The sequence below is a fragment of the Herpailurus yagouaroundi genome, unplaced genomic scaffold, assembly GCF_014898765.1.
Source record: "Herpailurus yagouaroundi ecotype Mexico unplaced genomic scaffold, PumYag 196, whole genome shotgun sequence".
Classification (NCBI taxonomy): Eukaryota; Metazoa; Chordata; class Mammalia; order Carnivora; family Felidae; genus Herpailurus; species Herpailurus yagouaroundi.
This window is the reverse complement of record NW_024412427.1, coordinates 2,284,321-2,308,627: the sequence shown is the minus strand read 5'-3', so window position 1 is coordinate 2,308,627 and position 24,307 is coordinate 2,284,321. Positions and strand designations below refer to the sequence as shown.

The window sequence follows — 24,307 nt, the reverse complement described above, 5'->3', positions numbered from 1 at the left end:
GATGAAAGGAGAATGAGAGTGTCTTGTACTGGAGGCTGCATTTCTTCTCCTGAAGCTCAGCATTGGGGCAGGTGGGGCAGCCTACGAGGAAATTTGCCCAAGAGCCTTTAGATTTCACTGACTTGCAAATGCAGTTATTTTCTCTTCTCCCTCCTTCCCTTTGTATCACTTGACCGGATTGATCGTAGTCGGGTAGCCATTTTCCTTTTCCTCTGCTCTGGGATACTGTACGGAAACTCTTTCCAATTGGCACGTTGGGACTTTGCCACTGCTGATAGGCCACCCAAGAGCTGTGTTTCAAACAGAGTATGCAAATATCTCTAATTAAAGAAGAGTTATTTTGAAGAGCCTATTCTGTGCTAAGCATGGTACGGAGTACAGAGAAGTACAGGGCAGACTTCTTGTCCCCTGTGAGTTTATAGACAAATATGTCATGCCAGACATGCCTGTGTATGTATGGGAGAATTTAGCCGATGATACAAAATAGTCTAGGACATATTACAACAGTAAGTAGCTGGTATTACTTGCCTTGTAAAGGCAGTAAATCCTACAGGAATGTAAGGAAGGGAGAGCAGATGTGATCGGTACCTTAAGAGGCTTATTCATCCATGTCTTCGTTAGTAGCGTTTGTGTGTGTGTGTTTCCTGCTGTCCTTGCCGTTGGCATGTTTCTCGGGGATAAAGGGGCGTTTGAAATTGTGAGCATTAATGACGCCGAGTAGGTTTTAACATCTTCAGTTATCATGCAACATTATCTAGCCCTGATAACAATCTAGCCAATTAAAGCTGGTAGCTCTCAGTGGGCAGAGTATTTCATTTTAATGGGATGTTTGACTTTTCTCTGAAATTTCTCACTTGCTATCTATCTTCAAGCCTGAGAACCAAAATTCCAGGTCTGACTCTGAAGGTTTTTTCTTTATAGTAGATTGTAGTGCGACTTATTTTTTTTTTTCTTGTTACAAAGTATACATGACTTCTGGGAAAAATGCAAATAAAAAGAAAATAAAATCATTTTTCCCTTTGGAGAAGTAATCGTTGTTAAATACTACTTGGTGTACATATCCTTTCATATCTCTTTCTGTAGTTTCCCTTTCTTACTATTATGTAACCTGCACCTGTACTTTTTTTCTTTTTGGTAAGCACTTTTTTTTTTTGTAAGCAGGATATCTTCTCATGTTATCAAGTATTCGTCTATAATATTTTCCTTGGATTTGTGGTTATTCCATTATATGGGTCTATCATTATTCCTTTAATAAACTCCCTAATGTTAGACATTTAGATGGTATCTAAATTTTCATTGTGATACTGCTGTGATGGAAACTATTTCTTTTTGAATAGCTGTAGTTCTTTTCCTGGGATGAATTGTACACCTAGAAATGCAGGTTAACAGACCCATACATTTTCTCACTTTTGTTATTTATTATTTGGAAAATTATTATTATTTATTATGTATATTTTTATCAATAAAGAGGGTGTCTATTTTAACCTGAAATATGAATAATTGATCTTTGGAGCAGAGAAATTAATTTTCACGTATCGAAGCCTGCAGCACTAATTCATATTGTTGCTCTCTCTTTAGCCCTCATGTAGTCAAATATTATGGCAGTTATTTTAAGAACACAGACTTGTGGATCGTTATGGAGTACTGTGGGGCTGGTTCTGTGTCTGATATCATTCGATTACGAAATAAAACGGTAAGTTTACCTTCTGGAACAATGCATCTGGGCTAGTTTCTGGCCTTGTATTCGTGGTAACTTTCCTACTGTTGTTTTAAGAGAGATGACTGTCAGATTGCCCCGTTTCCATCATTTGTTCCCTCTCTGCTTTCCGATGCCTCCTAAAAGTGGCAGTTTTGACATCAGCCCAGTCCACTGATATGTAGCATGACTTGCTTACTTCATACTGGGAAGGAAAACAGTGCCAACAAATCTTGGTTAAGCAGTGGATTTTATTTTATTTACTTATTTATCTATTCTAAATAAAAAAAATTATTTTAAATGTTTATTCATTCTTGAGAGAGAGAGAGAGAGAGAGAGAGCACAACAGAGTGTGAGCAGGGGAGGGGCAGAGAGAGAGAGGGAGACACAGAATCCGAAGTAGGCTGTAGGCTCTGAGCTGTCAGCACAGAGCTTGATGCAGGGCTTGAACCCATGAACTGTGAGATCATGACCTGAGCTGAAGTCGGATGCTTAAATGACTGAGCCACCCAGGTGCCCCTTTGAAAAAATGTTTTTTAGTGTTTGTTTATTTTTGAGAGAGAGAGAGAGAGACCGACAGAGCTCAAGCAAGGGAAGGGCAGAGAGAGAGGGAAACACAGAATCCGAAGCAGCTCCAGGCTCTGAGCTGTCAGTACAGAGCCTGACGTGGGGCTTGAGCTCATGAATGTTGAGATCTTGACTTGAGCTGAAGTTGGCCACCTAACCTTCTGAGCCACCCAGGTGCCCTTAAATTTTTTTTTTAACATCTATTTACTTTTGAGAGAGAGAGAGAGAGAGAGAGAGAGAGAGACATAGCATGAGCTGGGGAGGGGCAGAGAGAAGAGGGAGACTCAGAATCTGAAGCAGGCTCTAGGTTCTGAGCTGTCAGCACAGAGCCCAATGTGGGGCTCCAACACTTGCACCATGAAATCATGACCTGAGCCAAAGTCAGATGCTTAACTGACTGAGCCACGCAGGCACCTCAAGCAATGGATTTTAAACGTTTAAAATAGGATTTGGTTTTCTCCTCTTACCCAGCATGTTCACAAATTAACTTCTGTATCCTACTAAACAGAATAATCTCTGTGGAAGATATTCGCTCTTACTGTGATTGCTGGAATAAAAGCTAGGAATCGTGGGTTTAATTCAGGTTCAGTTGCTCATTCAGTAAATACTCTGAGCTCTAGGCATCCAGGAGTAAAGAACACAACGACCCTGCTCTTGTGCTAGTACATTTTTTTGTAGGGCAACAAAAAAGCCACCTGATGGTAACTAGAAAAGAAATCCCAGAGAGTGATAATTTATTTGAAGGAATGGAGTGGTAGAGGGTGCTTGGGGAGCTACTTGAGAGTGGACAGCTGAGAAAGGCCTCTTAGGGAGGTAGCATTTAAAGTAAAACTTGAGGGTTGCCTGGGGGGCTCAGTTGGTTGAGCATCTGACTCTTGATTTTGGCTCAGGCCATGATCTCTGGGTCATGGGATCAAACCCCCTGTGTCCGGCTCTGTGCTGAATGTGGAGCCTGGTTAAGATTCTGTCTCTCTCCCTCTGCCCCTCTCCCCCATTAGCACTCTCTTTCTCTTTCTGTCTCAGAAAAAGAACATTCTAGGTAGGGGAATAAGGAATGCAAAGATCCTGAGGCTAGAACGGGTTTGGCACATAAAGAAGGCCACTGTGGGGGCGCCTGGGTGGCGCAGTCGGTTAAGCGTCCGACTTCAGCCAGGTCACGATCTCGCGGGCCGTGAGTTCGAGCCCCGCGTTGGGCTCTGGGCTGATGGCTCAGAGCCTGGAGCCTGTTTCCGATTCTGTGTCTCCCTCTCTCTCTGCCCCTCCCCCGTTCATGCTCTGTCTCTCTCTGTCCCCAAAATAATAAATAAACGTTAAAAAAAAAAAAAAAAACTTAAAAAAAAAAAAAAAAGAAGGCCACTGTGAGTAGAGGGAGAGGGGAGGGAGAACTGTAGGAGATGAGGTGAGACAGGTGAGCGGGCCTGGATTATGTTGGGATTGTCCACAACGATAATGAGTTTGACTTTTATTGGGGTACCATAGGAAACCATTGCCAGGTTCTAAGCAAGTGAGGAGCCATCTGATTTACATTTTAGAAGATAAACCGTGGCTTCTGTGTGGACTGTGAATGGATAAAAGTAAAAGCAGGGGACATCTTAGCCTTTAGTTTTTTTGTTGTTGTTGTTTTGTTTTGTTTTAATAAGAGAAACAGGAATAATACCTATATTAAATATTTGCAGAATTGTGAAAATTAATTTAAATATATGAAAGTACTTTGTAAATCGTGAGGTGCTGTAAGATAGGAATAATTTATTTTTATTTTTAATTTTCTTATTTTTAATTTATTTATTTTTAAAGTTTACTTATTTTGAGAGAGAGAGAGTAAGCAGGGGAGCAACAGAGCGAGAGTGAGACAGAGAATCCCAAGCAGGCTCTGCACCGTCAGCATAGAGCCCGATACAGGGCTTGAACTCACAGACCTAAGGATTGTGATGTGAGCTAAAATCAAGAGTCTGCTGTTTAACCAACCGAGCCACCCAGGCGCCCCAAGATGGGAATATTTTAAGACTCCGTTGTATCCTCAAAAAATTAAAACTAAAATTACCCTGTAATACAGTAATCACACTACTGGGTATTTACCCAAAGAATACAAAAACTAATTCAAAGGGATATATGCACCCCTGTGTTTATCGCGGCATTATTTACAATAGTCCAATCATGGAAGCAGCCCAAGTGTCCATCATAGATGAATGGATAAAGAAGATGTGTGTGTGTGTGTGTGTACACATACAAATATTATTTAGCTGTAAAAAAATGAAATATTGCCATTTGCCACAACCTGGATGGATCTAAAGTGTATAATGCTAAATGAAATAAGCCAGTTAGACAAATACCATATGATTTCACTCATATGTGGAATTTAAGAAACAAAGCAAATGAACAACAACAACAAAAACAAACCAAAAACAGACTCTGTTAAGAGAGAATAAATAGATGGTTACCAGAGGGGAGCCAGGTGGGGGGATGGGTAAAATAGGTGATGGGAATTAAGAGGACACTTAACCTTGATGGGCACAGAGTAATGTACGGAACTGTCTAATCTATTGTACACCTGAAACTAATATAGCATTATGTTTACCCTGGATTTAAAATAATAATAATTAAAAAAATAAAAATAAAACTTAGTTGTAACTTTTGGATTATCTATACAAGTATATCCTTTTCTTAATTTATACTATTCAGAGTTAGTGTGTTTTTCTGATCAAATAGCAAGTTCTTTAGGTAGGAAAAATATCCAACAATATGATAAAGAAGTCCCAAAGCTTGAATAATTTATTGAATTAAAAATTGGATTCCAAGCTTTCTTATATGCAGCATTAAGTTACTTTGTTTCAGGTATTTTGAAAAAATCCAAAACTAATTTGATGGTGAATTTGATGTTTTAATATTAATTTGTGTTTATGTAATTTTTAGCTATTAAGTGCTGATCTTTAATTATAGCATGTTATTTTGTAAAATGTTTTAACTCTGTCTTGTCTAGCATGATAGTCACTACCTACATGTGGTCACTGAGAATTTTAAATGTGGCTAGTCTGAATTGAGAAGTGTTGTAAGTATAAAATACCAGGTTTGGAAGAATTATTACAAAAAGGAAGAATGTAAAAAAATTTACATTGTTTACATATTGATTATATGTTGAAATGATAATGTTTTGGATAAATATGGTTAAGTAAAATATATTATCATAGTTAATTTGGGGGTGCCTGGTTGGCCCAGTTGGAGTGAAGAGTGACTCTTCATCTTGGAGTCATGAGTTCAAGCCCCATGTTAGGTGTTAGAGATTACTAAAAAAACAAACTTAAAAAAATTAATTTTGCTTTTTTTTTTAAATGTGGCTATTAGAAAATTAAAATTTTTATTTGTGGCTCACATTATATTGCTCCCTTACCTGATTAGCTCAATTCATTAGAATAAGTGATCAGTAAACAGGTCACAGGAACTTTGTTCTCTTCAGCTACGGGAGGTACCTAAACTCTAGTTTGCAGCCTTTGCCAATAGTGTTTGCTTGGGCTGCAGTGAGAGAGCTCTGTCGCTTGTTAGCTCTGTGACCTTTGAAACAAATGACTTGTTTGTGCTTCAGCGTCTTTATCTATAAAATGGTGATGGTGATGATGATGATAGTACCTATTTCACGTGATTCTTGTAAGGATTTAATGAGATTACAAAAACAGTGCCTGCCATAGAGTAAATGCTTAATAATGGTTAACCTTTTTAAATTTTATTAGCAGTGTCTGGCTCTTTTTTTTTTTTTTCCAATGTTTGTTTATTTTTGAGAAAGAGAGTGTGTGTAAGTGGGAGAGGGGCAGAGTGGGGACGGGAACAGAAAATCTGAAGCGGACCCCGTGCTGATAGTAGAGAACCAGATGCGGGGCTTGAACCCACGAACTGTGAGATCATGACCTGAACTGAAGTCGGAAACCTAACCCACTGAGCCACCCAGGTGCCCCAAGCAGCGTCTGGCTCTCAATTGATGCTTATTAACTATTTGTTGATTGATTGATAGCATAGTAGTTATTAAGCCATGTGCATTCTTCCATGCCTTATATCATTTGATTTTCCTGACATTCTTGAAGACAGGCAATAGTCCTGTTTTATAGACTGAGAAACTGGGACCGAGGGAGGTTCCAGAACTTGCTTAAGTCACACAGTTAGAATGTAGAGCCATGGGGAAAAACTAGGTCTTCCTAATCCCCAGTCCCGTGTTTGTTGCACCACGTAGCCTACTGTCTTCTTGTTTGAGTTGTTAAAATGGACACTGAGAGTTTGTTGATGGATTGAGTTTGTTTAGCACTGGATCTGCACAACATCAGCATGGGACTGGGCCGATCTTCTGTGTCGATCAGCATTCTTGCTTTCATTTATTTGTCATCATTCAGCAAATACTTTTTCAGGACCTGCTATGTGTCACGTGCCTTTCTTGGTGCTAAGATTATAATAGTAAACAAATCAAAGACATTTTAAAATGGAGTTTACATTCCTAATAGGAAATACATCACAGAGTAGGTATACAAATAACGTGTAATACGATAGTTGGGGATAATGCTGTATTTACCGGTAAGATAGGATAAAGGGGTAGAGAATGACCTAGGAATGGAGGGAGCTGGGGAAGGCCTTTCTGACTTCCTGGATGAAGAGCATGGTAGGCAGAGAGAACATCAGATGAATAGTCCCAGAAGTTGAAGTTTGCTTTGAGTGTTGAATAGCAAGGAAGGGTATGTGGCTGAAACAGAATGAGCAAGGTAGAAAGTAAGTAGAGGAGGAAGGTAGCTGCGAACCAGATCATGGAAGACTGGTGAGGACTGGCTTTAATTTTGAGTGACTTAGGGAGCCATTGGAGGGTTCTGAGCAGATCTGGCTTGCATTTTAAAAGGTTCATATGGCACGCTGCCATGTGGAAAATACGTTGTTGAGGGTCAAGGGCGGAAGCAGTGAGACCAGTTAGGACCAGCAATGAGACCATTGAGGAAATTATTAGAATAATTCAGTCAGGACTTGCGGGTGACTTGGACCAGGGTGATGACAAGAGGATATGTTTGGATATATTTTGAAGATAGGAAGAAGCCAGGGACGACCTCAAGGTTTTTGTCCAGAGCAATTGAAACTGTCTTTTACTGAGAGAAGACTAGGAGGAATAGAGCAGGTTGGGTGGGTGGTATGGAGAGGCCTGGGGGGCGGTAGGAATAAATAAAGAATTTGATTTTGGCTGTTATGTGTATGAGGCTTGTTCGGTATTCAGTTGGAGATGCTGTGTAGGCAGATATGTGAATCTGATGTCTGGGGAGAGATGGGACAGGAAATACCACTTTAGAAGTGGTTAGTGGAGAGATGGTACAAGCTGTCCAATGCTGTGACAGGTTGAGTAAGATCTCATATTCTAGGATGGGAGCTTCGATCTAATTTTTCCCCTTGATGTAAACTGATGGCATTTTAACCTTTCATTCTTTTTTTTTCCCCCCCAGTTAACAGAAGATGAAATAGCTACAATATTACAGTCAACACTAAAGGGACTGGAATACCTTCATTTTATGAGAAAAATACACCGAGATATCAAGGCAGGAAATATTTTGCTGAATACAGAAGGACATGCAAAACTTGCAGATTTTGGGGTAGCGGGTCAACTTACAGTAAGTAGAAATGTTACTTGTCTTGGTAACTTTCAGCTCTGTCCTGAGAAGGAATTCCTGTTATTTAGGTATTTAAAAAAAAAATTTTTTTTAATGTTTATTTATTTTGAGAGAGAGAGAGAGTGCGAGTGGGGGAGGAGCAGAGAGAGAGGGAGACAGAGTCCAAAGTAGGCTCCAGGTTCTGAGCTGTCGGCACAGAGCCTGACGTGGGGCTCAAACTCACGAGCTGTGAGATCATGACCTGAGCCAAAGTTGGATACTCAACTGGCTGAGCCACCCAGGCACCCCTAGGTATTTTTTAAATATAATACTTAATTTCATTGTATTCATAAAAAGTTTATAAAAGGTGCCAATAAAATTACAAAAGAGCTAGTATGTTACTTCAGATCCTTTCCTGGGGTTCAGGTCCTGGATTTTAACTTTGATAAAAATAAAAACTAAAACAAGAAATGATAAGAGTAGAAGTTTGAATTCTGTTCATCATCATACTTCTAAAAGGAAGAAAAATTCAATCCAAACTGCTTTCCTTGAATAAGACATAGCATCATGTCAACCAGGAAGCATTTGGCAGTTATTTTACTGAAAACACTGTCTTCGTTTGGTTCCAGGATACAGCCTTTTGATTCTCCTCCTACGTCACCGGTGTATGGCAATGAAAAAACCATGGTTTCAAAACAGGAAATGTAGCATTACCTGATTTTGAAAAATACCTAAGTGTATATAAAGTATATGTAGAAAAACAGAAACAGTTCTGGACAGATATGTACTAAAATTGGCAGCAACAACATTATACATCAAACAATTTTCTTGGGCGGCAGAAAAAATATTTTTTGCTTGTTAGTTTAGAGCTGGTATTAGGTAGAGTTTTCTGGTTTTTTTGTCTTGTTTTGTTTTTTGTTTTTAAATCTGCCTGAATTATGTTAGGGAGTTTAATAGGTATTGCAATGGCACAGAAATTTCTTTGATGTTTGAAAAGCAAAATCAGAAACTTATTCCATATTGTGATTTCTGGGTCTTTCAAAAGATTTTGTTGTTAACACATAAAGTGTTATGTGGGAACAATTTATTCTTCCAACTGTAGTATATAAATGTGTCCATTTTCGGGCCTCCTGGCTGGCTCGGTCTGTGGAGCATGCAACTCTTTTTTTTTTTTTTTTTTAATGTTTATTTATTTTTGAAAGAGAGAGAGAGAGAGACAGAGTACCAGCAGGGGAGGGGCAGAGAGGGAGACACAGAATCCAAAGCAGGCTCCAAGCTCTGAGCTGTCAGCACAGAACCATGAGATCACGACCTGAGCTGAAGTCGGGCGCCCCTAGAGCATGCAACTCTTAATCTTAGGGTCGTGAGTTCAAGCCCCACATTAGGCATGGAGCCTACTTAAAATAAACAAATAAATAAATAAATAAATAAATAAATAATAAATAAATAAATAAGTAAGTAAGTAAGTTAATTAAAAATGAATGAATTAAAAAATGTCCATTTTCCTTCATATTTGCCAATACTGAATGAGAAATAAATTGTATCTTTTTAATCATTTTGAAACTATTTTTACATTTGACAATTGGCCATTTACAGTTCTTCTTTTGTAAGTTAACTCTTCATCTTAATTGTTGGTTGGGGGCCCCGGTGGCTCAGTTGGTTAAGCATCTGACTTGAGTTTGGTTCAGGTCATGATCTCATAGTTCATGGGATCAAGTCCCGTGTTGGGCTGTGCACTGATGGTGTGGAGCCTGATTGGGGTCTTTCTCTCCTTCTCTCTCGGCCTCTCCCCTGCTCATGCTCTCTCTCAAAATAAATAAATAAACATGAAAAAAAATCCATTTGCTAGGGGTACCTGGGTGACCTCGTTGGTTGGGCATCTGACTCTTAATCTCAGCTCAGTTCTTTTTAAAAAATTTATTTAAAATAATTTTTTTAAGCTTATTTATTCATTTTGAGAGAGAGGGAAAGTGAGAGAGAGGCAGAGAGGGAGAGAGAGAGAATCCCAAGCAGGCTCTGCACTGTCAGCACAGGGCCGGATGCGGGGCTCAATCTTGTAGTCCGACACTTAACTGATGAGCGACCCAGACTCCATGCTGAGAGCCTGCTTGGGATTCTCTCTCTCCCCCTCTCTCTCTCTCTCTCTCTCTCTCTCTCTCTGTCCCTCTCCGGCTCATGCTGTCTCTCAAAATAAACAAACTTTAGGGGCGCCTGGGTGGCTCAGTCGGTTAAGCGTCCGACTTCAGCTCAGGTCACGATCTCACGGTCCGTGAGTTCGAGCCCCGCGTCAGGCTCTGAGCTGATGGCTCAGAGCCTGGAGCCTGCTTCTTGTTCTGTGTCTCCCTCTCTCTCTGCCCCTCCCCCGTTCATGCTCTGTCTCTCTCTGTTTCAAAAATAAATAAACGTTAAAAAAAAAATTAAAAAAAAAACAAAATAAACTTTAAAACAAAAAACGATAAACCAAAACTAAAAAAAAATATTTGTTAAAATTGTGACTCCTTTGTTATATATGTTGAAACATGTTTTTGTAGTTTGCTAGCTGCCTTTTTACTTTGATTATGGTTTTTCTTTAAGCACTGAAGTTTCCAAATTTTATATAGGGAAATCCACCTCCCTTTTATGTTATGCTTTCTGCCTTTGATGCCATCCTTTAAGAGTCGTTTTCTGCTTCAACATTCTAGAACTGTCCATCTATACTTTCTTTTAGTACTTTCTTTAGTACTGAGCCAGACCGATTTTGGTTTTTGTATTTAAATTTTCAACGTGTTTGAACTTCCTTTGGTGAAAAGTATAAGTTAGGAAATTAAGTGTAGAGCATTAGAAATGACTAGCCAGACTCCCACTGCTTTTTTTAGTCCTTTGGTTGGTAGTTTGGAATGACATTTTAATCATATCTCAAGCTTTATGTATATGTGTGTATGTGTGCCTGTGTGTACACACACATAAATACACATACGTTGCCATAGTCTGTTTCTGGACTTGATACTTTCCCTTGTTATGCTACTGCATTAATGTAACTTTGTAATACAGATCAAGCTGGGTTAGTATCCACTCATTACTCTTAGTTTTTAAAAAATTTCTAGATATCCAAATACTTATTTCTAAATAATGAGTATTTCAAGGATATAATCCTTGAAAACAACTTTGACTACCACCATTTGAAAACTGCAAATTTAGGTTTCAAACCAAAGGAAATGACTAAGCAATAAGTTAGTTCCTGTGCTAGTTTTTTTGCATAGGACTCACAAAGTGTGATCGATTTAACAATACTGCTGTCATTTGCTCCTCACTGGCATAGCCTAAGTGAGGTCACAGGCATTTCAGAAGGAACATGAGTGATGGTGATGGGAAGTCCTGATGCACATTTAGTTCTGTTTAAAATCCTTCTCTTCCTAAATGCAGGATCCCAAAAAGGTTCTCTTTCATTAAGGCCAGGCCATTCTGGGGAAGTATGAAAGTAGTTACTTGCCCATGTGTGCTACATTCATATATTTTTCTTTAAGCCCCAAACTGAGACTTTTTCTATGTGTACATTATATTTTATAGAATATATGTACATGGAAAGAAAAATTACATATGTACATAAACAACACACGATTTTTCTTTCATTTCTTGATTGTACATGGACTGTATGCTCATGTAAACCATCAGAGTGTTGGGGCGCCTGGGTGGCGCAGTCGGTTAAGCGGCCGACTTCAGCCAGGTCACGATCTCGCGGTCTGTGAGTTCGAGCCCCGCGTCAGGCTCTGGGCTGATGGCTCGGAGCCTGGAGCCTGTTTCCGATTCTGTGTCTCCCTCTCTCTCTGCCCCTCCCCCGTTCATGCTCTGTCTCTCTCTGTCCCAAAAATAAATAAATAAACGTTGAAAAAAAAAACCATCAGAGTGTTACAGAAGTAGATGGGATGGAAAGTAAGCGTTCTTCATCCTTCCTTCATGATTCCACCTTCTAGATGTAACTGTTGCTAATAGTTTGGTGTGTGTTGAGATTTTTCATTTGCTCTCCATATAGCAACAGTATTTATTATTGTTTGCTGTTTTATTGTTGTGATCATTAGTTTTCTTTTACAAAAACAAGGCTATATTACATAAAATTTTGCAATCTAAATTTCTAGCTTTACAATGTATTTTCCATACCAGGAAATATGTGTCTCCTTTTTAATAAATTGTATGGATATTTATTGTTTTTAATTAGGTGGTCTTTTGAGTTGTTTCCATTTTCTCCCCCCCCCCCCATTACAAATATTTCTCCAACATTTGTGCATGTATCTTAGGGTACCTACACATAGGATACATTTTTAGAAAAAGATTGGGCTCAAAGGATATAGACATTTAACTTCATAAATATTGCTAAATTGCTTACACAACATTATACCAATTTATACCCTGGTAACACTGTATTTCAGTGCCTGTTGTTTTTCTATGCTGTTTCAGCACTGGTTATTATTTCTTTAAATGTTTGTCAACCTTATTTTAGTACTTGATTGTTTTTTGTGTGTGTTTTTGTTTGTGTGTGTGTGTGTGTGTGTGTGTGTGTGTGTGTGTGTGTTTTACAGTTTATTTATTTAGAGAGAAAGTAAGCACGTGTGCAAGGTGGGGAGGGGCAGAGAGAAAGGGAGAGAAAGAATCCTAAACAGGCTCTGCGCGGTCAGCACAGAGGATGACGTGGGGCTCAATCTCATGAACTGTGAGATCATGACTTGAGCCGATATCAAGAGTCAACGTTTAACCAACTGGGCCAGGTTGGTTACCTGTGTGTGTGTTTTAAAATTTTTTTTTAGCGTTTATTTTTTGAGAGACAGAGTGTGAACAGGGGAGGGGCACAGAGAGAGGGAGACACAGTATTCAAAGCAGGCTCCAGGCTCTGAGCTGTCAGCACAGAGCCTGATGCAGGGCTCAAATTCACGAACCGCAGATCATGACCTGAGCCGAGGTCAGTTGCTTAACCAACTAAGCCACCCAGGCGCCCCTGTGTGTGTGTTTTAATAATTGAGAATCTTTTATGTTTCCACCTCATTTGAATTTCTTTTGTGACTTGCCCAATCATGCCTTGAGTATGGTTTTTATATGTATTCCAAGGACAAGACATTTCTTGTTGGAAAAGTCTCTTTTTCTCTCAGTAGTTTTAATGCTTAGTGTTGATCTCTATTCTTTTCTGTTTTAGGATACGATGGCCAAACGAAATACAGTGATAGGAACACCATTTTGGATGGCTCCAGAAGTGATTCAAGAAATTGGATACAACTGTGTGGCAGACATCTGGTCATTGGGAATAACAGCTATAGAAATGGCTGAGGGAAAGCCCCCATATGCTGACATCCATCCAATGAGGGTAAGGAAATGGACAAAACCAGTAGGGTGGTTAGCTACTGGTCGTCATTAGAAAGTTAAATGGCTTACTTGATTAGGTACCAAACAGTAAATGAATTAATTGTATATAATTGATAAGTGGCAGTCTAGACTCCACTAATCAGTTCAGGTCACTAATCAGTTCAAGTGTGATCCACCCCCTCCATACCAGAGGTTGTGTATTGATAGCTGTCTGGCAGGACGTAGGTCACAGAAATGCAATGTATATTTTTTAATAGTTTAGTTGCTCATATTTTAACATAACATTAACTGGAACCGAGTGGTGGTCCCCTCATTTATACAGGGCATGGGCTTTCTGCTTTATCAGTCTCCATGATTCCCTAGTCACCAAGTATCCTTTGTCCCTTAGCACAGTGTTTTCTCTGTTTTTCTCATAGTAATATTAAGAGGAAAGCAAACTATTTTTTTGATGTCATGTCCCTAGCACCGAGCCTGATTGATTTGTTGTCTTTTTCCTGCCTGAGCCTCAGAGGTATTTACATGTGTAAGTTGTGGTTTGGAGATCCCCAGACTCTCCTCATCAGAGGCTCTGTCCTTTGCAGCTTCCATGGGCTTCTAGAGTAGTAAGGGCCCATCGGTGCAGTCTTCACCGAAACTATCAGTGTGACACCCTCAGGGGTTTGCAGGCTATTCCCAGCCAAGCCCCTCATCACAGCACTGTTAAGAGGCCTTGATCATGCCTGGGGCGTCTGGGTGGCTCAGTGGGTTAAGTGTCCGACTTCAGCTCAGGTCGTGATCTCACAGTTGGTGAGTTCAAGCCCCACATTGGACTCTGTGCTGACAGCTGGGAGCCTGGAGCCTGCTTCAGATTCTGTGTCTCCCCCTCTCTCTGCCCCTCTCCCACTTGTGCTCTGTCTCTCTCTCTCTCAAAATAAACATTTAAAAACTTAACAACAACAACAAAAAAGGCCTTGATCCTGCCTTCCTCAGGGGTTCCATAGTCCTCTCACCATATGTCCCAACTCAGCTCTCCCTCTTCTTAGTACTTCTATTAAAAGACTTAACAGTTTGTAAAATGTAAAAATGCTCTCAGGTCTTGCCTTTTTATTTTGAAAGGCAGTATACAGTGGTTAACAAAACTCCAAAAAGCTTGCTGGATATTGGAGGTTGAGGAGACAGGAATACATATGAAAGAGGGAGAGGGAGAGAGAGCTATATTAACTTCTCTAATTGTCATACTTCCTCCTTTGAGACACTTAGACTTCAGCTGGGATTTGGTTGGGCTTATCAATGGAGAAGAGGAAAATGTTTCAAACTTTAAATGTATCTCTAGTCATATTTTAATTAGTACATCACTTTTATTTTACCAAAAACAATTTTTTTTTAACTTAGGCAATCTTCATGATTCCCACCAACCCCCCTCCTACATTTCGAAAGCCAGAACTGTGGTCTGATAACTTCATGGATTTCGTGAAGCAGTGTCTTGTAAAGAGCCCTGAGCAGAGAGCCACAGCCACTCAACTCCTACAGGTATGATGCTCCCTGAGATGCTGCCTCCCTCTGTTCCACTCTCCTGCTGGCCAAAAGGTGCTGCTAACCCACCTGCGTGGAGATGGTAAAGAAGTAGAAGACATTCCCTGCCTTCTAAGGACCTTTGACTCTAACTGGGTAGAAAAGAATGTTAAATCATGGAACGAGATAATAATAGCAGAAAATGGTGGGCTCCGTGGGGTCAGAGATGGGAACTGAGAGTGAGCACTGCCATTGTGCTGAGTGCTTTGCACATGTTGTGCCCTTTAATCATCACACATCCCCTGTGAGGGGAAGGTATTATTTCAGTTTTCTGGGGAAAGAATGGAAGCTTAAGGAGATTAGCTCGTTTAGAGGCACTCAGCTGGGGAACAGCAGAGCCGAGACTAAAACCTGGGCCTTCTTAGTTCCAAAACTCAAGTGCCTGCAAGTCTACCCAGTTCTGACAAAGACCTGAGATTAATGGTAGGTCCTCTTGTAGCTCATGACAGGAGGAGGTGACTTTGGGCTGGAGGTACCGAAACTGCTTCCCTGGAGCAGGTCGCCTCGGGTCGTGGGCCTTGCAGGACGGGTGGGGTTTGCAGGCAGTCTGCTCGGTGCTGAGGAGGTTGAATTCAGGTGTCAGACTGTCCAGGTTTGAATCCTGGCTCCCTGTTTACTAGCTTTATGACCATGGGCAAGTGATGAGCCCTCTCTGTTGCTTTAGTTTTCTTATCTATGAGTGGAGACTAATTACCTGCCTCCTACCTACCTCACCTTCCTTGTGAAGATTAAGTGATATGTGTAACTTTGAACGAAGTTTCACATGTGTTAAAGGTAGAATGACGTGGAGGTGACAAATGTCTGTGGTTATTATTGGGCTGGGCCAGTGGTTTTCAGCTGTGGCAGACCCAGTGCCCCCTCTTTATAACGAATATGTGTATTTTTAGTACTCTCACTACTCTTCTGGAATGAAATTTGTAGATAATACAATCTGTTTATTCCCATAATTTAAAAAGGATTAGTATAAGGTGTATGATATAATGGAGAGATACAAAGGTAATAATTCATAAAATGTGTGGCAGTATAAAAAGAGGCTCCAGTTTGACTCAATTTGCAGACAAAATGCAGCAGTTGAATACCTGTATCTAGCACCATAAGTGAGCTTAGATTTAAGAATGGTAACTGTTCCATTCAGGCACTCCAGGAAAATGAATGGGTGGACACTACCATAAAAGTGATGTTAAATAATAACAGACCAGGCTTATTTGTATATGCTAAGAGGAGGGAAATGATCTTATAGATATTCCCACTGGAGAGAACAAGGAAATATGGTATTCTTGCAAATCAGCTGGGCCTTAGTTCTAAGCATTGGCAAGTTCTTTCCTGCCGGGATGGGGTACTGATGAAGTTTTATGGAAAAGGAATCTCTTTTGCAACCCGTCACAGGCTGAGATGCACTTACAAAGTTCTTACAAAGACCTTACAGACCATCTCCTCTGATGGGTGCTGGGGAATAGAGAATGGGTTATAAAGAGAAAGATGGGGACAGTGTCACAATGAGTTGGGGAGACAACCGGCAACCCCCCGAAGAGAATTTTCACATGTAACTTTCATAGCCTCATTTCCTAATGTTCTGTAAACACAAATAACAAAAAAGGTAGTATAAACACTAAAAAATTGAAGCAGCTTGTATAAATGAAATTCCACAATATCCCTGGGTTTCAGGTGTCTGTGCTGATTGGTATTTGGGCCTACACCTGTTCCGTATTTGTGACCTGTTTTAGTGTTTTTCTGCAGTAACCACACTTTTGCCCTAAAATCCCTTTTTACCTAAATATGTAGTTGAAAATACTATATAGTGCATTGTGTAGAGAGAATAAGCAGGATGAGTAAATTATCCAGTAATATTTAAACAATGTCTTTATGACATTTAAGCCCCCTCCAACATCATCTCTGGACTTTTTTGCTTATCTCTTGAAAAAAATTTGTCAGTATTATTTACTAAAGTGCATATATACTCTAAGACGTTTGAATGACCTGCAGAATGTGCCACAGTTTGTTGCTGTGCAGGACTGGTCCCCGCTTTGAAGGATTGCCGGTGTCCCTCCTTCCCCTCATGTGCCATTGGTGTTGAAACACCAACTACAAGCTCCCGACATGTTTATAAAACTTCCTCTAGGGGGCAGTACCACCCCACTGAGAATATCTAGGTTTGGCAGAGAGAGAGGAGACTTTGTAGCCAGGCTGAAAAAGACAGCAAAGCCTGAAACCCTGGTCACAGTTATAAAGTGAGTGTGATTTCACGGCTGTTATGTTACCATAAAGAGAAAGATTAGATTCATCGATTCAGCAAATGTGATCGAGTGCCTATGGGGTGCCAGGCACCGTTTGGGCACAGGTGCCGTATAAACTGTCTCTTTTTATGCTTTCAGCACCCGTTTGTCAAGAGTGCCAAAGGAGTGTCGATACTGCGGGACTTAATTAACGAGGCCATGGATGTGAAGCTGAAACGCCAGGAAGCCCAGCAGCGGGAGGTGGACCAGGACGATGAGGACAATTCAGTGAGTGGCAGGCATGCCGTGGGCCTCGGGCATTAATGCATGTTATTTCGCAATTGCCGGGTCCAGTGGGACGAGTAGGAGATACCAGATCAGCCTGGATCTGGAGACGCCGCTTGGCTGATTGTGCCCTGGCCTGACCCTGCGAAGGACTTGCTCTGTCTGTGCTTGTTTTTCTCGCGGTGCTTCCTAAGACATTTTCAAATTTTACTCTTTTGCCCCCACAGCATTTACTGAATTTGACTTTTTATTCAGGAAAGGGAATGCTTAGGTCAGAGACTTGGTCTTTTGTGCCCTTTTAGAGAATCAAAGATCTATACTAAATATGCAGATTTTATCCTCAGAGACTCCCTCCCAAGCCTGAGATTCCAAGGGTGTGCACCCCAGCTCCTTAGGTTACGTTGTAAAACCCTTAAGAAGGAGGGAGGAAGGGGTGAGGGAAGAGGGTCCTCCTTTTTTTTTAAATTTTTTTAAATGCTTATGTTTGAGAAAGAGAAGCAGAGACAGAGTGTGAGTCGGGGGAGGGGCAGAGAGACAGAATCCCAAGCAGGCTCCAGGCTCTGAGCTGTCAGCACAGAGCCCCACGTGGGGCTCGAACTCATGAACTATGAGGTCATGACCTGAGCCGAAGCCGGATGCTTAGCCAACTGAGCCACCCAGGCGCCCCATGAGGGCCCTCCTGGTTCGATATGCTGTCTCGCGTGGCTGACTTTAAGTTTCTCTTTGGTTAAATAAGAGTGCTCTCTGCTCTACAAGGTGTGGGTCTAGAACCCCAGTTGGCATCAAATCCAGAAATGGTTGCATTGAGATGAGTAATAGTAATTCGAAGGATTCAGTCTTTTGATCCAGTTAGCCCAATTTGAGGTTTTGTCCTCCTCCAGGAAGAGGATGAGATGGACTCTGGCACGATGGTTCGAGCAGCAGGTGATGAGATGGGCACCGTCCGGGTGGCCAGCACAGTGACCGATGGAGCCAGCACTATGATCGAGCATGGGGACACGTTGCCGTCACAGCTGGGCACCATGGTGATCAACGCAGAGGATGAGGAAGAGGAAGGGACTATGAAAAGTAAGGCTCTGGTTAAATATACTCCCTTCTTGGATGTACCCTACACATTCCAGAGAAAATGGGCTCTCCTGGTCCACATGGGCTCAGCTCGAGTCACTTTCTGGTGGTGCGGGAGTGGGGGAAGGGGAAGGGGACAGCTGGCCTGCGGTGTCAGAGGCAAGAAAACAGCAACGAGGAGGGACTTTCTTTCAAACCTGAATGGCCCTTTTCTCATCATTTTCTCCTTTTTCCTTGATCCGTGGAGGCAAGCACACATATTGTTTTGATGCATAATCAAAGTGTAATGAGATTCTGAGCTATTTAACATAGCTTCAGTGTATTTTCTATTTTCTGTGCATTTAACCCAGGTTTACCGATGCTCAGTCAATACTTAGGCAGGATGACTGTACAACTGTGAAAGTCCTGTCAAATTCCTTCTAGTTGAAACCCACCTCTGCTTCACTTCTTATCCTGCTCATACTTTTTTGCCTGTGACTGAGGCCTGACACACATTTTCTGCTCTCATCTCGGAGTGCTGTCCTCTCCCCTCCTCTCACTTGTTTCCCTTCCCTTACTCTGCGCATCACAGACCAGCTCACAGAGGAAAGGAATTTGCGAGTACAAACAGTACTAATTGAATTCTGTATGCACTTTTTAGCCTGCACTTTGCCCAGGTTTATTTATTTGTTTTCTAATTAGTTAATTTTTTAAAGGTTTTATTTTATTTATTTATTTTAAAAAATATATTTGTTTTTGAGAGAGAGAGAGAGAGAGAGAGAGAGAGCGCGCACAAGCAGGGAAGGGGCCGAGAGGGAGGGAGACGCAGAATCCGACGCAGGCACCACGCTCTGAGCTGTCAGCACAGAGCCCAACACGGCTCAAACTCACAACCCGTGACATCGTGATCTGAGCTGGAGTTGGTTGCCCACTGACTGACCCACCCAGGCACCCCTAAAGATTTTATTCTTAAAAATCTCTACATCCAGTGTGGCACTCGAACTCATGACGCTGAGATCAAGAGTCGGATGCTCCACTGACTGAGCCAGTCAGGCACCCCATGAACTTTGCATAGGTTTAAAGCATTAAGGCTTTATAATCTTTTCATCATCTTTTTTCCCCCCTTTCCTTTTTAAAGTTTAAAGGTCCTTCCTTTAAACCAGGGAGCAGCAAACTATGGTTCATGGGCCAAATCCAGCCTACCACCTGGTTTTGGCAATAAAGTTTTATTGGAACATGGCCATGTCCATTCGTTTACATATTGTCTGTGACTGCTTTGCACTATAGAGGCGGAGTGAGCAGTTGTGACAGAGGCCATCTGGCCCCCAAAGCCTGAAATGTTTGCTCTCTGGTTCTTTAAAGACAGCAGAAGTTCTCTAACTCCTGCTCTAGACCCTCTGCTTCATGATTAATTCATTCAGTGAATTTTTCTTCCGTGCTGGATCCCAGGTCCTCAGCTGGGTGCTGAGGACACAGCAGGAAATGAAGAAACAGTCCTTGCCCCAAAGGAAATCATGGTTTAGTGTGGGAGATGGACCATTAATTACAATTCAGTGTATGAAATAATTTCTAAAGTAGAGGTAACCCAGGGGCTTGTCGAAACAGAGTGGAGGAGTATTTTATTTAATCTGGGCTGTGAAAAGGGTGGTGGAGGTGTTCCAGCAGAGGGAGCAGCATACACAGAGGCCCTGAGGCAAGAGAGGGGTAGGTCAGTGCAGGGGAGCTGCGGCTGGTTGGCTGGTTCATCGGGACTGGAGCCAGCAGTTCTGGGGCCGTGGGTCCCAGGCAGCCCCCTCTGCTTTCGGTGTCTCAGGTCTGTGTATTTATAATCCAGCCTCTGTTTACGAAGGGAAAGGTTTTCTTTTTTCTGTTTTGGAGCCGAGGCTTATTATCTGTGTTTGGATTCTGGTCAGAAGTATACAGGTGGTGAAAAGTAGTAATATTGTTGATGGATGTGTTAATTGGTATAACTTTCCTGGAATGTAGTATGCATCAAGGGTTTAAAAAGTTCAAACCTTTAACTCAGCACATTCCACTTCTAGGAATCAGGTCCAAGAAAATAATCGAAGATGTAGACAAATTATATGCAAGAGTTTTCCCAAACATGTTACTTAGAATTGTAAAACAAAAAATCTGGATTAAATGTTTAGCAGCAGATTATTGGTCAAATAAATTATGATACTTCTGTAAGAGGGACTACTATCCCATATAAAAACATTAAAAATCCTGTGTTTGAGGAATACTTAGTGAGCTAAGGAAATACTTATGATATGTTGTTAAGTGAAAAAGAGAAGGAGAGGTGCCTGGATGTCTCAGTCAGTTAAGCGACCAACTCTTGATTTCAGTTCAGGTCATGATCTCATAGTTTTGTGAGCTCGAGCCCCACGTTGGGCTCTGCACTGACAGCGTGGAGCCTGCTTGGGATTCTCTTTCTCCCTCTCTCTCTGCCCCTCCATGGCTCTCTCTCTCACAATAAATAAATAAACTTAAAAAAAATCTTTTTAAAAAGAAGGAAGCAAAATTATAACATGACTCCAGTTTTACAAAGTAAAAAGATAACATACATTAATGTGTATATAGAAAAAAGACTGAAAAAACAAAAGGCAGGAGGTAAATAAATCAGATATTAAAAGTGGTTATTATTGGTAAGAGGATTATATCTGTTTTAAATTTTATTTATTTTCCAAATTATTTTCTAAAGTTACTATCGTAAAGAAATCCCACCAGAAATACTGCTGGGATAGTGTGTCTGGTAAATTAGGGTTTTGTCTCTGGATTGTCTTAAGAATTCTTTTTTTTTTTTTTCCCTCTTACTTCTTATGGCCTTAAAAACGGTTGTTTACAATAGTTTATAAAAACATTGTCGGCTTTTAATGCTGATTTCATTTAGTGTTCTTAGGTATGTTTTATCCCTTAAACTCCATATTGGAGTATCCTATCCTAGATACATATCTTAGATATGTGTTTGGTGATACATAAATTATCATGTGAATGTTATATACTACATTTAGTTTTTCTTCCTAAATTTTTAAGTAGCCAGTGTGATTTGTTAGGTTTGTTTTGTAGCTGCTGACCTCTGTGTGCTTCTACTTGTTTTAAGGGCTTTAATTATACAGATGGTTGTAATCACTGTGTAGTAAACTTGGCTGGCCCATTAACATGTGCTGTGCATGCACATGTTATGGAAAATCTGCCTCTTTTTTTATTTAAAGAATTAATTTTATTCCAAATGTAATTTTCCAAATGTATTTTAAGTGCTAATTAATTCAGTGGGTTGTTTGTTCAGTTTCTGAGCTTGGATAGTTTAGTGTGTCTAATCAGAAACATGCATCTTATATTAGAGTCATGATGAAAAACTGTTTAAAAACCTCAGCGGTCATAGCCAAGTGACATTAAATAAACTCCGTTCATCAATCATCTACTTCAGGTCTTATAATTCAGTTTTGGGGCCACAAGTTTGACAGATTTGCCACTTACTTTGAAATCTTTACCGCTTATGTTTCTAGGAGTTACTTAAACTTTTCATTATGGGAAATTAAAACATAATTGCACAGAATACTATCATGACCCCAGTGGACTTGTCATATGGTTTCAAAAATGATTGGCTCACTGCCCATCATATTTCAGCCCCTCAAAATGAACTGAATTAATTTAAAGCAGATCTAAGACATCATACCATTTCTTCAGAATTAGTTTTAAACATTTAAAGGAGGCTATCTGACCAAGCTTGGCTCAGAAGCTGTCTGTGTTGTTTTGGAGAAGTCACATTCCTTGTATGGGCCTCTGTCCTGTAATGGGTAAAACTCAAGAATTATAAGCTTATTACTTTCCTTGTCTCTTACAGCTCAAATAGTCCAAGCATTTATAAAACTTTTACAATTCAGGACTAATATAGAACTGAAGTTGCTAGAAGTTAAAATCCGTTTTCACAAATAGGCTTTCATTTACTGCTTTTTTGAACTTCTGTGAAAAGTTTAATCCTTAAAAATTAAAATTATAATTGTGACCCTCGATAAACCTAACAAAAAATGACATATCTCCATAATGGTTTGCATTAGTTTCATAGAATCTAATTTTAGTTTCTAATTTTAAAGAAATTGTAACAAGAAAATTAGAAGACTTGTACACAGTTTGTGTAGGACATCCAGGTCAGAAACTTTTCTGAATTTTTTGATACACTTTTTGACAATTGAGTGTATTTTACAGATTTTTTAAAAAGTTTATTCCTTGTCTTAGAAAAGTTAGATATTTCATTTGCTTCTGTTCTCCATTACCATATTAAAAATTATTATACCATCAGTATTATGGCAATATTAACACAGTGTTTTAAAATGGCGTATTTTGAGAGAGAGAGAGAGAGCAGCGTCCATAAGCACGGGAGGGGGTAGAGAGAGAGGGAGAGAGAATATCCCAATCAGGTTCCACACTGTCAGCACAGAGCCTGCCTCGGGGCTTGATCCCAAGAACTGTGAGATCATGACCTGAGCCAAAACCAAGAGTCAGTCGCCTAACCAGCTAAGCCACCCAAGCGCCCCTTAATGCACTGTTAAAAAAGAAAGTAGTTCACCCTTTCACTCAACCAAAGAATGCCTGTTTTTGACTGTGTGCCAGTATGGTTCCTATACAGTAATAATTTGCCTAGGTTTGTTTTTTTTTAATTTTTTTGAGAGAGAGAGAGACAGAGACCGAGACAGAGAGCGAGTGGGGGAGGGGCAGAGAGAGAGGGAGACACAGAATCCAAAGCAGGCTCCAGGCTGTGAGCTGTCAGCACAGAGCCCGATGCAGGGCTCAGACTCGTGAACTGTGAGATCATGACCTGAGCTGAAGTAGGATGCTTAGCCAACTGAGCCACCCAGGTGCCCTGATATTCTTTTGTTATGGTTATTTATTTTGAGAGAGAGAGAGAGAGAGAGAGAGCGCGCGAGCGTGCATGCCTGCCTGAGAGCAGGAGAGGGACATAGGGAGAGAGAGAATACCGAGCAGGCTCTATGTTGTCAGTGTTGAGCCCTTGGAGCTTGAACTCCAGAACCCCAAAACTGTGAGAACATGACTTGAGCTGAAATCAAGAATTGGACACTTAACTGACTAAGCCACCCAGGCCCCCCCTAATTTGCTTAGATACTGTTTTCTGATTATTTTCCACTTAGTAAGTGTATGCATGTTCCATGTTGCTGCATAGCCCTTTATTATATTTATCACATTTACCAGTGTATTTTAATCATTTACCTGGTGCTGGTCATTTGGGTTGTTCCTAATTTTTCACCATTATGAATAACTCTGCAGGGAACATCTTATGTATAAATGTGCCTCCTTTTTAGTATTTCCTAGGAGTTTTCAGAAGTATTTGAATTATTTCATGTATATTTGTCATATTGTGACGCTGGTATATTGTCCTCCAAATGTCGTACCACTTTATACCCCACGAGAATAATAGCAGCTGTCAGGACCCTTGGTTTCTTCACTTATATTCATTTCTCGTTTTTATTTCCCTATTTCCCATGTTTTAAGTCTCTGTGCTACTTTTGGGTGTTTTCTCTAAATTTATCTTCTTTCATTCTTTTTTTAGCCATATGTAATCAACTGTTTGACCCAGACATTGAATTTATTTCTGTGACTACTTTTTTTGCTTCCTAAAAGTTTTAATTAGTTATCTTTAAATCTGTTTTTTTTTCTTTTGTGATATCCAGTCTTGTCTTAGCAAATGTTCTTGCTTTATCTGTTTGAATATTATAAATGTCATTATTTTAAGGTTTTTTTTAGATCAGTCTATTATCTTGAACTCCTTGGGTCTGATTTGTTTTTTTGTTTTTTTTTTTGTTTTAATGTTTGTTTATTTTTGAGAGAGAGCGCGCATGTTCATGCAAACAGAGGAGGGGCAGAGAGAGAGCGAGGCACAGAATCAGAAGCAGGCTCCAGGCTCTGAGCTGTCAGCACAGAGCTGGACGCAGGGCTCAAACCCGTGAACTGTGAGATCATGACCTGAGCTGAAGTAGGGACGCTTACCTGACTGAACCACCCAGGCA

The 24,307-nt window shown here is 40.5% G+C and overlaps 1 protein-coding gene across 1 annotated transcript in view; it reads left to right on the top strand.

The window, feature by feature from the left end:
* Positions 1-24,307, top strand: part of STK4 (serine/threonine kinase 4) — a 94,459-nt gene that overhangs the window by 13,506 nt on the left and 56,646 nt on the right. The window contains exons 4-9 of the mRNA XM_040446957.1: positions 1,579-1,693; positions 7,720-7,884; positions 13,025-13,192; positions 14,563-14,700; positions 17,115-17,243; positions 18,122-18,308. Coding sequence (XP_040302891.1) covers positions 1,579-1,693; positions 7,720-7,884; positions 13,025-13,192; positions 14,563-14,700; positions 17,115-17,243; positions 18,122-18,308 — 902 coding nt within the window. The remainder of the gene's footprint in view (positions 1-1,578; positions 1,694-7,719; positions 7,885-13,024; positions 13,193-14,562; positions 14,701-17,114; positions 17,244-18,121; positions 18,309-24,307) is intronic.